The sequence below is a fragment of the Anopheles aquasalis genome, chromosome 2 (assembly GCF_943734665.1).
Source record: "Anopheles aquasalis chromosome 2, idAnoAquaMG_Q_19, whole genome shotgun sequence".
NCBI lineage: Eukaryota > Metazoa > Arthropoda > Insecta > Diptera > Culicidae > Anopheles > Anopheles aquasalis.
Window position 1 is genome coordinate 49,813,824 of NC_064877.1, and position 14,706 is coordinate 49,828,529.

At 47.2% G+C, this 14,706-nt stretch overlaps 1 protein-coding gene and 17 non-coding genes across 20 annotated transcripts; 17 read left to right on the forward strand and 1 right to left on the reverse strand.

Moving 5' to 3' along the window:
• Positions 1–1,619: 1,619 nt before the first annotated feature.
• LOC126570372 (endoplasmic reticulum metallopeptidase 1-like) lies at positions 1,620–7,383 on the reverse strand. Of its 3 annotated transcripts, none has more exons than XM_050228096.1 (6): positions 7,006–7,383; positions 6,750–6,813; positions 5,248–6,653; positions 4,435–5,171; positions 2,666–2,951; positions 1,620–2,590 (listed from the first exon to the last, which is right to left on the reverse strand). In XM_050228096.1, the coding sequence occupies exons 1-6, from the start codon at positions 7,012–7,014 to the stop codon at positions 2,423–2,425; spliced, it is 2,670 nt and encodes an 889-aa protein (XP_050084053.1). In that variant the 5' UTR covers positions 7,015–7,383; the 3' UTR covers positions 1,620–2,422. The 3 variants fall into 3 exon arrangements, with proteins under 3 accessions (XP_050084053.1, XP_050084054.1, XP_050084052.1); XM_050228097.1 differs by lacking the exon at positions 2,666–2,951 and adding an exon at positions 4,072–4,357; XM_050228095.1 differs by lacking the exons at positions 1,620–2,590; positions 2,666–2,951 and adding exons at positions 3,037–3,996; positions 4,072–4,357.
• A 1,673-nt stretch (positions 7,384–9,056) lies between these two features.
• Positions 9,057–9,175, forward strand: LOC126573701 (5S ribosomal RNA). The gene has a single exon (XR_007608184.1). It is a non-coding gene; the product is annotated as a 5S ribosomal RNA (ribosomal RNA).
• A 224-nt stretch (positions 9,176–9,399) lies between these two features.
• LOC126573536 (5S ribosomal RNA) lies at positions 9,400–9,518 on the forward strand. The gene has a single exon (XR_007608024.1). It is a non-coding gene; the product is annotated as a 5S ribosomal RNA (ribosomal RNA).
• A 221-nt stretch (positions 9,519–9,739) lies between these two features.
• On the forward strand, positions 9,740–9,858 carry LOC126573648 (5S ribosomal RNA). The gene has a single exon (XR_007608132.1). It is a non-coding gene; the product is annotated as a 5S ribosomal RNA (ribosomal RNA).
• Positions 9,859–10,082: 224 nt separating this feature from the next.
• Positions 10,083–10,201, forward strand: LOC126573652 (5S ribosomal RNA). Its single transcript, XR_007608136.1, has one exon. It is a non-coding gene; the product is annotated as a 5S ribosomal RNA (ribosomal RNA).
• A 221-nt stretch (positions 10,202–10,422) lies between these two features.
• LOC126573712 (5S ribosomal RNA) lies at positions 10,423–10,541 on the forward strand. The gene has a single exon (XR_007608195.1). It is a non-coding gene; the product is annotated as a 5S ribosomal RNA (ribosomal RNA).
• Positions 10,542–10,765: 224 nt separating this feature from the next.
• On the forward strand, positions 10,766–10,884 carry LOC126573542 (5S ribosomal RNA). The gene has a single exon (XR_007608030.1). It is a non-coding gene; the product is annotated as a 5S ribosomal RNA (ribosomal RNA).
• Positions 10,885–11,108: 224 nt separating this feature from the next.
• On the forward strand, positions 11,109–11,227 carry LOC126573553 (5S ribosomal RNA). Its single transcript, XR_007608041.1, has one exon. It is a non-coding gene; the product is annotated as a 5S ribosomal RNA (ribosomal RNA).
• A 224-nt stretch (positions 11,228–11,451) lies between these two features.
• On the forward strand, positions 11,452–11,570 carry LOC126573564 (5S ribosomal RNA). The gene has a single exon (XR_007608052.1). It is a non-coding gene; the product is annotated as a 5S ribosomal RNA (ribosomal RNA).
• A 224-nt stretch (positions 11,571–11,794) lies between these two features.
• Positions 11,795–11,913, forward strand: LOC126573575 (5S ribosomal RNA). The gene has a single exon (XR_007608063.1). It is a non-coding gene; the product is annotated as a 5S ribosomal RNA (ribosomal RNA).
• Positions 11,914–12,137: 224 nt separating this feature from the next.
• LOC126573587 (5S ribosomal RNA) lies at positions 12,138–12,256 on the forward strand. The gene has a single exon (XR_007608075.1). It is a non-coding gene; the product is annotated as a 5S ribosomal RNA (ribosomal RNA).
• A 224-nt stretch (positions 12,257–12,480) lies between these two features.
• Positions 12,481–12,599, forward strand: LOC126573600 (5S ribosomal RNA). The gene has a single exon (XR_007608086.1). It is a non-coding gene; the product is annotated as a 5S ribosomal RNA (ribosomal RNA).
• A 224-nt stretch (positions 12,600–12,823) lies between these two features.
• On the forward strand, positions 12,824–12,942 carry LOC126573612 (5S ribosomal RNA). The gene has a single exon (XR_007608097.1). It is a non-coding gene; the product is annotated as a 5S ribosomal RNA (ribosomal RNA).
• A 224-nt stretch (positions 12,943–13,166) lies between these two features.
• Positions 13,167–13,285, forward strand: LOC126573623 (5S ribosomal RNA). Its single transcript, XR_007608108.1, has one exon. It is a non-coding gene; the product is annotated as a 5S ribosomal RNA (ribosomal RNA).
• A 224-nt stretch (positions 13,286–13,509) lies between these two features.
• Positions 13,510–13,628, forward strand: LOC126573635 (5S ribosomal RNA). Its single transcript, XR_007608119.1, has one exon. It is a non-coding gene; the product is annotated as a 5S ribosomal RNA (ribosomal RNA).
• Positions 13,629–13,852: 224 nt separating this feature from the next.
• Positions 13,853–13,971, forward strand: LOC126573646 (5S ribosomal RNA). Its single transcript, XR_007608130.1, has one exon. It is a non-coding gene; the product is annotated as a 5S ribosomal RNA (ribosomal RNA).
• Positions 13,972–14,195: 224 nt separating this feature from the next.
• Positions 14,196–14,314, forward strand: LOC126573658 (5S ribosomal RNA). Its single transcript, XR_007608142.1, has one exon. It is a non-coding gene; the product is annotated as a 5S ribosomal RNA (ribosomal RNA).
• A 224-nt stretch (positions 14,315–14,538) lies between these two features.
• On the forward strand, positions 14,539–14,657 carry LOC126573669 (5S ribosomal RNA). The gene has a single exon (XR_007608153.1). It is a non-coding gene; the product is annotated as a 5S ribosomal RNA (ribosomal RNA).
• The last annotated feature ends 49 nt before the right edge of the window (positions 14,658–14,706 follow it).

Sequence of the window (14,706 nt, forward strand, 5' to 3'; positions counted from 1 at the left end):
CTAATCGGAAGGTTGCAAACCTAGAGCGAAATCCGCTCAGCTGAGCGGAACTTGCTCGCTCAGCTTTGCTCCACAATGAGAAAAAGAAGGCCTCAAGGGGCCTTTTTTTTCTAACTCCGCCTCATCCACGTCCCCGTCGTGTGGAGTGGAAACGTGCCGTGCCACTATCAAGTGGCATGGCACGGCTAAGGATGAGAGGGGGGGGGGGGGGGGAAGATAACGCAATGGTTTTGGGATAACTTCCTTTGAAGCAGCATGATGTTTCTTTTCTTATGTAGATACAACAATCGGTGAAATTGCTCGATTTGCTGCTACTGGAAAACACGCTAAACTGGAGATCCGTTGGAAGGTAGGCCACAATCTTTTGTTTTCTAAACGTTTTCGTTCCTGATGTCGTGCTATCTTCGTTTCGTTTCTACCCGACTGGCCACAGACTGAAGGTTAAAGAAGAAGATCTCGTCTTCTCGACTCGAAGGTGATCGCGAAGTCAAACACGTTCGTTGGCGGCTTTACTATCTGAAGCATTAGATGGGATTCATCGATGTCGATTGGAGGAGAAAACCAGGCCGGAAAATTTGGCTGGTACGTTTCATCGGGCAATTCGGCGGGCAGAATAACATTAACATGCGTTGCGAAAACCAGAGTGGTATAGTGATGATGGCTGGTAGGGATGCGTATAGCCCTCGCACGAAGCACATCGACGTCAGTGTCCATTTCATACGCGATCATGTGATGAGCGGATTCATCACACTGTGAAAGGGTTTTGTAAATGATTGTTTCAAGTACGAGATCGATTTGAATACTTCGTTAGTACAATTCCATGTTTATTCATTACACTTTTCTTCCATCCGATTGCATATTATTCGGTTGGCATCTCTCTTATCGAACATGTGCGCGGTTCACCACGAAAGGAGTGGGGGTAGGGCTGTAAATTTCCTGCCTTATGGATTGAGCAATTGCGCGTGCGGGAGTTTTCCGAGATAGATATGCCACCTCTTTGAATGTACAGAAGTTTTCCTGTACCCGATGGGTAGATTTGAGCTGTAGTGGAGCGCACTACATCTAGCCGATCGGATAGTTGATAGTCCAAGTTGAGCGTAGCCTGCCGTTCCTCACAAATCCACATTAAGTGGTAGAATATTTTTCAACCACATACGAATATTATATGTTTAAAATTAACACTAAATCGCCGAACAATCATGACGGAGGTATTCCCGTAGTGCATCCAGTTTTTGTCCATCCATTTTTCCTGTGAATTTTGCTAAGTAACTCTGGAGCGTGCTGAGGCATCGACTGCAAACACGTTTCAAACACGAAACGTCTTAAATATCACTTCTTACTTTCACATTTTATCAGCAAAATTACCGTTATCAAGCATCACCTTTACCCAGTCGGCGGATTCGATTTCGAGTCCGTCCGGATCTGTGGGATAAAGAATTATTAATCTGTTTGGATACGACCGGTTTGGAAACGTTAAGCAGTTCATTAATTCAATGAGTTAACGTATTCTGTACTATTAAGAAACACATTTAGTGACTGTTATTCCGTGGGCAAGGATTTCTTTCAATTTCAATAGGGGTCGTTGTTCAAATCCCAACCATGCGCGATCACCCTTTCTTTTGCTTTTTTTTGTTTTTATTAGATAACTTCTAGAGAATTGCTTGTATGTTGCATGAGAGCCATCTATAAAACATACCATACACTAGAGATTATCAAGATGACTAAGTGCGCCAAGTGCACACCGCTAGGTTAAAGCTTTCAGTAACCAGTAAATAAGAAATGTTTGCTTTTAGTACGAATATTCTGGACGTGAGATTCCATATTGCAGTAAGTGAATCTGCCATTCCAACGGCAATACAGCTTGGCAATTGTGCGGTTTGACAAATGACCGACGATTAAAGGCACCGGAACTCGATCTCTATGAATTCTCATACCTAGATCACTAATCAATTTAATTCCAAAGCCGACGGCCATGAAACGATATGCGCATAAGTGAAGGAGTTTAGACAAAGGATCGTGGCAGTTCCTACCTTTCCTACCTCCTGTTTCTGCCTTCCTGCCTCCACCGCCCCGTCGAAATGCTCTTGAGTATTTAATACATTTAAAATTGGTGTTCTTTAAAGAGAGATTCAGCAGTAAAGTAACGCAAGCCTATTAGAAACTATGCAAGAAATCAGATCTATAAGATAAAAGTTTAGACAAGATTCTGATGTTTCTTTGGAAGCGTGCTGTCATGTCGCAATAGTCCTTGCGTGTAAATGAACGTGGTGTTTGACTCTGTAAGGGACTCGCGAAGCGTAGCAGACAGCGTATTGTAAGCAGATTAGCTAGAACAGATGCATCATTTTGGTTGCTGACTTATCGTAGGTAAAGGTGCAGTGCAGTAGTAGGACAATGGAAGTGTGTTTTGTCCTAGAACCATCTAAAAAGTATAGCTGTAAACGGCGGCGACAGAAGGAACGACGTGCGCCCAGCTAGGCACTCGCGCCAAAAGGCGATTGAACACGGGGGTGTGCTCTTTGTGGTACTCCCAGTGTGTCGTAGTTACTAGAAGATCAATCAACGGTCCATCATAGTTCTTCAGCTCATGCTGGTGAGACGGAATGAAAGAATGAAAATATTAACACCGTCTCTAATGTGTTCCTGCTCTCCGCTTTTTACCAACCCGTATATCCAACGTTATGTTCATTGCCTCACTCTCGACACCGGCCGTTAGGAGCACAAAATGGCCTCGCTGGCCATTGAACTCGATCGGAGTAGGAATTTCGCTCAACAGACTCCAGCGTCGAAGCGTGGAACCAGCTTTCGGTCCAATGATCAGTGACGCCTGGCTACTACCGTTCAGTACCAGATGCAGCCGATGCTCATGATCATTCAGCTTTTCCTTTTCCCGAAGCGAAACCGTCACTACTTGGCGAACGATCGGTGGCAGCCCGGGTAACCAATAGTTTCTAAAGAAAAAACAAATACCCAAAACATTTCATTTCGTTGTTCAAATCCCAACCATGCGCGATCACCCTTTCTTTTGCTTTTTTTTGTTTTTATTAGATAACTTCTAGAGAATTGCTTGTATGTTGCATGAGAGCCATCTATAAAACATACCATACACTAGAGATTATCAAGATGACTAAGTGCGCCAAGTGCACACCGCTAGGTTAAAGCTTTCAGTAACCAGTAAATAAGAAATGTTTGCTTTTAGTACGAATATTCTGGACGTGAGATTCCATATTGCAGTAAGTGAATCTGCCATTCCAACGGCAATACAGCTTGGCAATTGTGCGGTTTGACAAATGACCGACGATTAAAGGCACCGGAACTCGATCTCTATGAATTCTCATACCTAGATCACTAATCAATTTAATTCCAAAGCCGACGGCCATGAAACGATATGCGCATAAGTGAAGGAGTTTAGACAAAGGATCGTGGCAGTTCCTACCTTTCCTACCTCCTGTTTCTGCCTTCCTGCCTCCACCGCCCCGTCGAAATGCTCTTGAGTATTTAATACATTTAAAATTGGTGTTCTTTAAAGAGAGATTCAGCAGTAAAGTAACGCAAGCCTATTAGAAACTATGCAAGAAATCAGATCTATAAGATAAAAGTTTAGACAAGATTCTGATGTTTCTTTGGAAGCGTGCTGTCATGTCGCAATAGTCCTTGCGTGTAAATGAACGTGGTGTTTGACTCTGTAAGGGACTCGCGAAGCGTAGCAGACAGCGTATTGTAAGCAGATTAGCTAGAACAGATGCATCATTTTGGTTGCTGACTTATCGTAGGTAAAGGTGCAGTGCAGTAGTAGGACAATGGAAGTGTGTTTTGTCCTAGAACCATCTAAAAAGTATAGCTGTAAACGGCGGCGACAGAAGGAACGACGTGCGCCCAGCTAGGCACTCGCGCCAAAAGGCGATTGAACACGGGGGTGTGCTCTTTGTGGTACTCCCAGTGTGTCGTAGTTACTAGAAGATCAATCAACGGTCCATCATAGTTCTTCAGCTCATGCTGGTGAGACGGAATGAAAGAATGAAAATATTAACACCGTCTCTAATGTGTTCCTGCTCTCCGCTTTTTACCAACCCGTATATCCAACGTTATGTTCATTGCCTCACTCTCGACACCGGCCGTTAGGAGCACAAAATGGCCTCGCTGGCCATTGAACTCGATCGGAGTAGGAATTTCGCTCAACAGACTCCAGCGTCGAAGCGTGGAACCAGCTTTCGGTCCAATGATCAGTGACGCCTGGCTACTACCGTTCAGTACCAGATGCAGCCGATGCTCATGATCATTCAGCTTTTCCTTTTCCCGAAGCGAAACCGTCACTACTTGGCGAACGATCGGTGGCAGCCCGGGTAACCAATAGTTTCTAAAGAAAAAACAAATACCCAAAACATTTCATCCCGTTGAATTGCCAGAATAATCGCGACGCCCGGGTGTACTTACTCGAACAAAACCTGATGCCAAATCGAGTAGAATGGAATGGCGCAGAATAGCTCCTTTTCGCAAGACGGGATCTCACGCATCGGTGATACAGTGTCCGGCATCGCAATGCCCTCGATAGTTTTCTTTGCGTTACGATCGAGTTCCTGCAGCAGGAATCCGGAGTCAGTGTAGCGTTCACCGCCGTTGTAGTCGAAAAACTTGCGCACCGTGTGAGTGATGTAGTGTCGCTGGACGGCCGGTGCCTTTAGCGCATCGTCGCGGTAAGGAAAGCCTACGTGCGTCGAGGAGGAAAGCGCCAGTGCGATCACCGTGATGGCGACCAGTTCGGCAATCAGTTTGTCCGTTTTCTTCAGCAGAAAAAGCAGCGGTGTGAGAAAGCTGCAGGTGAACAGTGTTGCAAACGAGGCCATTGCTCCAATGATCATGTCAGGATTGATGGAAGACCCGATCCGGCCCGTGATCGGTACGAACATGTTCATCAGGATGTGGTAGAACTGCGTGGTCCAGGCGAGTGCGCCTATTTGAAAGAGCACGTGCACCAGCAACCACTTGTTAACCGAGTTTTGCAGAGCCAGCATCGAGATTAGCGTGCTGGAGCAGAGCGAGAACAGGATTAACACCATGAAGATGTACGCCAATCGGTACCCGGTAAACGTGATACCGAGCGTAATCATTCCCCAAAACAGATTCACCCCATTCAGGCGTGCTTGAACTTTCAGGGCGAGGCTCAATGGTGTCTGAAATAGCAAAGGAAAAGGGAAAGAAAAGGTAAACACATTGGCCATCCCCCGGGGGTTCCGCTTAGACACTTACCGTTTTGCTACCGAAGAGACGGTTACACAGAAGATGAACTAAACACTGGCAAAGCAGTGCCGGGCAGCAGTAGATACCAAGGATAAGATTCGTGGAAGAGTACCAAGACATGGACCGGCCAATCGTGTCCAGTTGCAGTCCAATGAAGAAACACAGCAGCCCGCTAGCTCCCGCTCCCAGAAAGGTGGCCAGAAATCCGGTCGTCGTTTCGGACCGAATCTGTTTGCCATGCGTGCCGCTAGTGGATCGCGCTAGGGACAGGAACGGGATGATGATGGACAACAGTACCACGCTCAGGTTAATCATGAGTCCGACATCGGCCGAGTAGGAGACGAAGAAAAGTCCGAGAAAGTCAAAGAACACCATCTGACCCTGGGCGAAGCGTTCGGTGCTGCCGAGTTCTTCGCCATTGGCGATGGTTTTGGTGAGTGCGAGGATATTGTCCCCGGTGCGTTGCAGCACCGCCAGTGGAATGTAATCGATCGAGTCATACCGCGTGTGGTACCGGTACCCGTTGGCCGTGTGGGCAAAGTCCATTCCCGGAATGCGGCCAACGTCGCGAAACACACGAAAGTCCGTATCGGAAGGGATGACACCGGATTGGAAAATTTCTTCCGCTGCTGCCTGCGCGTACGGATGCGGTACCGAGCGCGCATAAGCCTCAATGAGCCAGGGATGCTTCGGGCCGCTTTGGAACAACATTTCCTTTCCACCGGAGCCGGCCGATTCAAGGTTGATGAACGCTTGCACATCCTTTGCCCAGGGATGCTTCGTGATGAAGCCATGGGATGCCTGCAGCGGTGTTTCTTCAGCTCCGTTAAATAGAAAGATGATCGAGTACCGGTTCACCTCCGATTGGCGCGACAGGACACGCAGGATTTCCAGCATCACAGCGCAGCTTCCGACGTCATCGCTGGCCCCGGGCGAGCCGGCGACGGAATCAAAATGGCAGTTAAGTAGCAGCGCATGACGTGTCGTTTCCTCGCTGCGACCCACCAGCTTCACCACCACGTTCTGCACATTCCGGTACACGTTGGCCGCCGATTTGTTCATGTAGACGCCCACGTACCCACCGGACACGATCTGATTGTGTACGATCAGCTGCTGGTTGCGGCTCTTCAGCTGATCGATGTACGAGATCTCTCGATTGAGGAAGTCCACGGCTAGCACCTCGTTCGTATACGAGCCGGTCGGTTTGGGGCCGAAGTCATTCAGTATCTTCAAATCCTTCCACGCGCGCTCTGCAATGAATGCCGCCGGGAAGTGCGTCAAATGAGCGTTGCGCAGTCCGTCCGGTAGGTGTGAGTTGGTGTAGTTCGTGATGTTGCCTACGAAGAGCACCAGGAAGATGCCCCCGATACCCCACCACGAGGATATGCTGTGGACACTCTTCGCCTTCGAGTAATCTGGTTCGGCATGGAAAGAGCAACAAATCGCGCGTCGAATAGTAAGCCGGTGTTGAAGTTCGCTTTTAGTGAAATCAATCGTAGGCCGCTACGTACCAACATCGGGGTCAAGAACCTTCATCTTTGGCTTTGCGTTCTTCCTGTTCGTTTGACCTGGTGGCTTTTTTCCGGTGTGTCAATAAAAAAAAAAAAAGAAAGAAGACTCGGAAAATAAAACATTCAATCATACTATCTCTTCTCTTGGCCCCCCGAACGGAAACCCCCAGGGCCCCATCGATGCGAAATGAAATATTTATGTAATACCAACAAAAGGCCATCGATTGGTGCGCCCGGTATCATCGAGAGGACTTACTTGAAACATGTTTCTGATTCGAATAATTTATGCGTTTTGCCGGCTACCGACGACCCGGTATGTGAGAAAATATATTGATTCCCGTTGAGAGTCGCTAAACGGAGTTACGTTTCTAGGACGTTGCTGCAGCAACTTTACGCAGGCTGCTGAGCAAAGTTGGGAATCCTTTTGTTAACGAGGTCACACTAGCTAGCCGGCCGCGGCATACCGGGGGAGAACAGAACGCAAAGCTTATCGTGTTAGCCAGGATTAATCCGATGGTTTCCGCAGGAGTTTCCGATTCACATAACACCCACAACGAAGCGCACTTTATTCGATAATTGCCTACTTGTTAGGCAGCGAAGAAACCCACATTTTTATCACATTTTTCTCTACCCCAGCAAGGACATGCGGCAAGAAATAACAATAACAACAATAACAGCAATCGCCGGAGAGAGAACTGTCAAAGGACGCCCACGCAGAACTAAATTCAAAAATCCTGGATTTCTTTTTCCAAAAGGACGAAAGGTGTAGATTTACTTCTATTTTAACGTGAATGGAGCTGCTAAATGAAGTGCAAGTTCTATTCAGATCAACGATCCATATTTACCTCGTGGCGTCCGTTGAAGTCAACCAAAAGCAAAAATCTGAAAGCAGTGGGAACGTGGGACATGCAGAGCGAAACCCTCTGCTAATGAGAAAACCATACGATCTTGGGCCACCGATGATTTTCTAAGCATCTTTCGATTTGGGTCATCCAGCTAGTGGATTCTGATTAATTTCCAGAAAAGAAAAAAATCTCTAGCATCAAGAAACGAGCAAACGAGAAACTCACTTTCATTTTTTAAAACACTTTACTCTAACAATTTTTTTAAATAAAAATCCAAATTCCTAATTTCTTGGAAAATAGAGTTTCCGAAAACCGAAAGTGGTTATCTGGGTCCAGCGCACACTTTTCAGCGCCCGCGTTTCTAGTAACCCAGTGAGCATACATCGGAATGTGATCTAGGTGCTTATTCTGTACCAGGCGATTTCGATGGCCTCAGGCGTTCGATGATTCATGCGAATTTCGAAACTTCGGTGCTTATTCTGTACCAGGCGATTTCGATGGCCTCAGGCGTTCGATGATTCATGCGAATTTCGAAACTTCGGTGCTTATTCTGTACCAGGCGATTTCGATGACCTCAGGCGTTCGATGATTCATGCGAATTTCGAAACTTCGGTGCTTATTCTGTAACTTTCGATTACGATGGCCTCAGGCGTTCGATGATTCATGCGAATTTCGAAACGTTTCGAAAACAATAAACAATTCAAAATGACAGTTTGAAGTAAACAAACTGTTAATTAACTTGTTTTTTTCGGTATAAAAACGACTTAACCTTTGTAATAATAGTATACGATTAGCAGAAAGAAATTATTGATGCACAATCAGGACGCTATAACTGTTTTTCAGATGCTCGATGCTCGATGTAAACAGAACGCCAGCTGTCGACCACAAAAATGCACTCGACATGCAGGCGATCGTGAACACCAAATGAACACAAAATGAACCAAATGAATCGAACGCCTGAGGCCATCGTAATCGAAAGTTACAGAATAAGCACCTTCAACTCGTTGTTTCGAAACGTTTCGAAAGCAATAAACAATTCAAAATGACAGTTTGAAGTAAAAAAACTGTGAATTACCTTGATTTTTCGGTATCAAAAACGACTTACCCTTTGTAATAATAGTATACGATTAGCAACAAAAAATTATTGATGCACAATCAGGACGCTATAACTGTTTTTCAAATCCAACCGTTCAGATCGATGCTCGATGTAAACAAAACGCCAGCTGTCGATCACAAAAATGCACTCGACAGTAGGCGATCGTGAACACCAAAATGAACACAAAATGAAAAAATGAAAAAAAATTGAAAAATCTTTTTTACACAATTGCTGGGTGCACATCCTTTGGTTTCTGAAGTGGCCTGAAGGTCGCCAATGATTCGTATTTCATTAGCAGCGCTAGGAAATGGCCACGAGCATACGCATTCGCGATGTTCTCGATGCTGGAATGTGTTGGTAAGACTTGTCAACGACCATACCACGCTGAAAACACCGGTTCTCGTCCGATCACCGAAGTTAAGCAGCGTTGGGCATGGTTAGTACTTAGATGGGTGACCGCTTGGGAACGCCATGTGTCGTTGGCACCACCCCACCAACTCTTTTGCATCCGAACCCATTCGCAAAGGATGCTGCGAGGTCCATTTTCTTTTGAAAAATCTTTTTTACACAATTGCTGGGTGCACATCCTTTGGTTTCTGAAGTGGCCTGAAGGTCGCCAAAGATTCGTATTTCATTAGCAGCGCTAGGAAATGGCCACGAGCATACGCATTCGCGATGTTCTCGATGCTGGAATGTGTTGGTAAGACTTGTCAACGACCATACCACGCTGAAAACACCGGTTCTCGTCCGATCACCGAAGTTAAGCAGCGTTGGGCATGGTTAGTACTTAGATGGGTGACCGCTTGGGAATGCCATGTGTCGTTGGCATCACCCCACCAACTCTTTTGCATCCGAACCCATTCGCAGAGGATGCTGCGAGGTCCATTTTCTTTTGAAAAATCTTTTTTACACAATTGCTGGCACATCCTTTGGTTTCTGGAGTGGCATGAAGGTCGCCAAAGATTCGTATTTCATTAGCAGCGCTAGGAAATGGCCACGAGCATAAGCATTCGCGATGTTCTCGATGCTGGAATGTGTTGGTAAGACTTGTCAACGACCATACCACGCTGAAAACACCGGTTCTCGTCCGATCACCGAAGTTAAGCAGCGTTGGGCATGGTTAGTACTTAGATGGGTGACCGCTTGGGAACGCCATGTGTCGTTGCCACCACCCCACCAACTCTTTTGCATCCTGACCCATTCGCAGAGGATGCTGCGAGGTCCATTTTCTTTTGAAAAATCTTTTTTACACAATTGCTGGGTGCACATCCTTTGGTTTCTGGAGTGGCCTGAAGGTCGCCAAAGATTCGTATTTCATTAGCAGTGCTAGGAAATTGCCACGAGCATACGCATTCGCGATGTTCTCGATGCTGGAATGTGTTGGTAAGACTTGTCAACGACCATACCACGCTGAAAACACCGGTTCTCGTCCGATCACCGAAGTTAAGCAGCGTTGGGCATGGTTAGTACTTAGATGGGTGACCGCTTGGGAATGCCATGTGTCGTTGGCATCACCCCACCAACTCTTTTGCATCCGAACCCATTCGCAGAGGATGCTGCGAGGTCCATTTTCTTTTGAAAAATCTTTTTTACACAATTGCTGGCACATCCTTTGGTTTCTGGAGTGGCATGAAGGTCGCCAAAGATTCGTATTTCATTAGCAGCGCTAGGAAATGGCCACGAGCATAAGCATTCGCGATGTTCTCGATGCTGGAATGTGTTGGTAAGACTTGTCAACGACCATACCACGCTGAAAACACCGGTTCTCGTCCGATCACCGAAGTTAAGCAGCGTTGGGCATGGTTAGTACTTAGATGGGTGACCGCTTGGGAACGCCATGTGTCGTTGGCATCACCCCACCAAATCTTTTGCATCCGAACCCATTCGCAAAGGATGCTGCGAGGTCCATTTTCTTTTGAAAAATCTTTTTTACGCAATTGCTGGGTGCACATCCTTTGGTTTCTGAAGTGGCCTGAAGGTTGCCAAAGATTCGTATTTCATTAGCAGCGCTAGGAAATGGCCACGAGCATACGCATTCGCGATGTTCTCGATGCTGGAATGTGTTGGTAAGACTTGTCAACGACCATACCACGCTGAAAACACCGGTTCTCGTCCGATCACCGAAGTTAAGCAGCGTTGGGCATGGTTAGTACTTAGATGGGTGACCGCTTGGGAACGCCATGTGTCGTTGGCACCACCCCACCAACTCTTTTGCATCCTAACCCATTCGCAGAGGATGCTGCGAGGTCCATTTTCTTTTGAAAAATCTTTTTTACGCAATTGCTGGGTGCACATCCTTTGGTTTCTGAAGTGGCCTGAAGGTTGCCAAAGATTCGTATTTCATTAGCAGGGCTAGGAAATGGCCACGAGCATACGCATTCGCGATGTTCTCGATGCTGGAATGTGTTGGTAAGACTTGTCAACGACCATACCACGCTGAAAACACCGGTTCTCGTCCGATCACCGAAGTTAAGCAGCGTTGGGCATGGTTAGTACTTAGATGGGTGACCGCTTGGGAACGCCATGTGTCGTTGGCACCACCCCACCAACTCTTTTGCATCCGAACCCATTCGCAAAGGATGCTGCGAGGTCCATTTTCTTTTGAAAAATCTTTTTTACGCAATTGCTGGGTGCACATCCTTTGGTTTCTGAAGTGGCCTGAAGGTTGCCAAAGATTCGTATTTCATTAGCAGCGCTAGGAAATGGCCACGAGCATACGCAGTCGCGATGTTCTCGATGCTGGAATGTGTTGGTAAGACTTGTCAACGACCATACCACGCTGAAAACACCGGTTCTCGTCCGATCACCGAAGTTAAGCAGCGTTGGGCATGGTTAGTACTTAGATGGGTGACCGCTTGGGAACGCCATGTGTCGTTGGCACCACCCCACCAACTCTTTTGCATCCTAACCCATTCGCAGAGGATGCTGCGAGGTCCATTTTCTTTTGAAAAATCTTTTTTACACAATTGCTGGGTGCACATCCTTTGGTTTCTGAAGTGGCCTGAAGGTTGCCAAAGATTCGTATTTCATTAGCAGCGCTAGGAAATGGCCACGAGCATACGCAGTCGCGATGTTCTCGATGCTGGAATGTGTTGGTAAGACTTGTCAACGACCATACCACGCTGAAAACACCGGTTCTCGTCCGATCACCGAAGTTAAGCAGCGTTGGGCATGGTTAGTACTTAGATGGGTGACCGCTTGGGAACGCCATGTGTCGTTGGCACCACCCCACCAAATCTTTTGCATCCTAACCCATTCGCAGAGGATGCTGCGAGGTCCATTTTCTTTTGAAAAATCTTTTTTACACAATTGCTGGGTGCACATCCTTTGCTTTCTGGAGTGGCCTGAAGGTTGCCAAAGATTCGTATTTCATTAGCAGCGCTAGGAAATGGCCACGAGCATACGCAGTCGCGATGTTCTCGATGCTGGAATGTGTTGGTAAGACTTGTCAACGACCATACCACGCTGAAAACACCGGTTCTCGTCCGATCACCGAAGTTAAGCAGCGTTGGGCATGGTTAGTACTTAGATGGGTGACCGCTTGGGAACGCCATGTGTCGTTGGCACCACCCCACCAACTCTTTTGCATCCTAACCCATTCGCAGAGGATGCTGCGAGGTCCATTTTCTTTTGAAAAATCTTTTTTACACAATTGCTGGGTGCACATCCTTTGGTTTCTGAAGTGGCCTGAAGGTTGCCAAAGATTCGTATTTCATTAGCAGCGCTAGGAAATGGCCACGAGCATACGCAGTCGCGATGTTCTCGATGCTGGAATGTGTTGGTAAGACTTGTCAACGACCATACCACGCTGAAAACACCGGTTCTCGTCCGATCACCGAAGTTAAGCAGCGTTGGGCATGGTTAGTACTTAGATGGGTGACCGCTTGGGAACGCCATGTGTCGTTGGCACCACCCCACCAACTCTTTTGCATCCTAACCCATTCGCAGAGGATGCTGCGAGGTCCATTTTCTTTTGAAAAATCTTTTTTACACAATTGCTGGGTGCACATCCTTTGCTTTCTGGAGTGGCCTGAAGGTTGCCAAAGATTCGTATTTCATTAGCAGCGCTAGGAAATGGCCACGAGCATACGCAGTCGCGATGTTCTCGATGCTGGAATGTGTTGGTAAGACTTGTCAACGACCATACCACGCTGAAAACACCGGTTCTCGTCCGATCACCGAAGTTAAGCAGCGTTGGGCATGGTTAGTACTTAGATGGGTGACCGCTTGGGAACGCCATGTGTCGTTGGCACCACCCCACCAAATCTTTTGCATCCTAACCCATTCGCAGAGGATGCTGCGAGGTCCATTTTCTTTTGAAAAATCTTTTTTACACAATTGCTGGGTGCACATCCTTTGCTTTCTGGAGTGGCCTGAAGGTTGCCAAAGATTCGTATTTCATTAGCAGCGCTAGGAAATGGCCACGAGCATACGCAGTCGCGATGTTCTCGATGCTGGAATGTGTTGGTAAGACTTGTCAACGACCATACCACGCTGAAAACACCGGTTCTCGTCCGATCACCGAAGTTAAGCAGCGTTGGGCATGGTTAGTACTTAGATGGGTGACCGCTTGGGAACGCCATGTGTCGTTGGCACCACCCCACCAACTCTTTTGCATCCTAACCCATTCGCAGAGGATGCTGCGAGGTCCATTTTCTTTTGAAAAATCTTTTTTACACAATTGCTGGGTGCACATCCTTTGCTTTCTGGAGTGGCCTGAAGGTTGCCAAAGATTCGTATTTCATTAGCAGCGCTAGGAAATGGCCACGAGCATAAGCATTCGCGATGTTCTCGATGCTGGAATGTGTTGGTAAGACTTGTCAACGACCATACCACGCTGAAAACACCGGTTCTCGTCCGATCACCGAAGTTAAGCAGCGTTGGGCATGGTTAGTACTTAGATGGGTGACCGCTTGGGAACGCCATGTGTCGTTGGCACCACCCCACCAACTCTTTTGCATCCTAACCCATTCGCAGAGGATGCTGCGAGGTCCATTTTCTTTTGAAAAATCTTTTTTACGCAATTGCTGGGTGCACATCCTTTGGTTTCTGAAGTGGCCTGAAGGTTGCCAAAGATTCGTATTTCATTAGCAGCGCTAGGAAATGGCCACGAGCATACGCATTCGCGATGTTCTCGATGCTGGAATGTGTTGGTAAGACTTGTCAACGACCATACCACGCTGAAAACACCGGTTCTCGTCCGATCACCGAAGTTAAGCAGCGTTGGGCATGGTTAGTACTTAGATGGGTGACCGCTTGGGAACGCCATGTGTCGTTGGCACCACCCCACCAACTCTTTTGCATCCTAACCCATTCGCAGAGGATGCTGCGAGGTCCATTTTCTTTTGAAAAATCTTTTTTACACAATTGCTGGGTGCACATCCTTTGGTTTCTGGAGTGGCCTGAAGGTTGCCAAAGATTCGTATTTTATTAGCAGCGCTAGGAAATGGCCACGAGCATAAGCATTCGCGATGTTCTCGATGCTGGAATGTGTTGGTAAGACTTGTCAACGACCATACCACGCTGAAAACACCGGTTCTCGTCCGATCACCGAAGTTAAGCAGCGTTGGGCATGGTTAGTACTTAGATGGGTGACCGCTTGGGAACGCCATGTGTCGTTGGCACCACCCCACCAACTCTTTTGCATCCTAACCCATTCGCAGAGGATGCTGCGAGGTCCATTTTCTTTTGAAAAATCTTTTTTACACAATTGCTGGGTGCACATCCTTTGCTTTCTGGAGTGGCCTGAAGGTTGCCAAAGATTCGTATTTCATTAGCAGCGCTAGGAAATGGCCACGAGCATACGCAGTCGCGATGTTCTCGATGCTGGAATGTGTTGGTAAGACTTGTCAACGACCATACCACGCTGAAAACACCGGTTCTCGTCCGATCACCGAAGTTAAGCAGCGTTGGGCATGGTTAGTACTTAGATGGGTGACCGCTTGGGAACGCCATGTGTCGTTGGCACCACCCCACCAAATCTTTTGCATCCTAACCCATTCGCAGAGGATGCTGC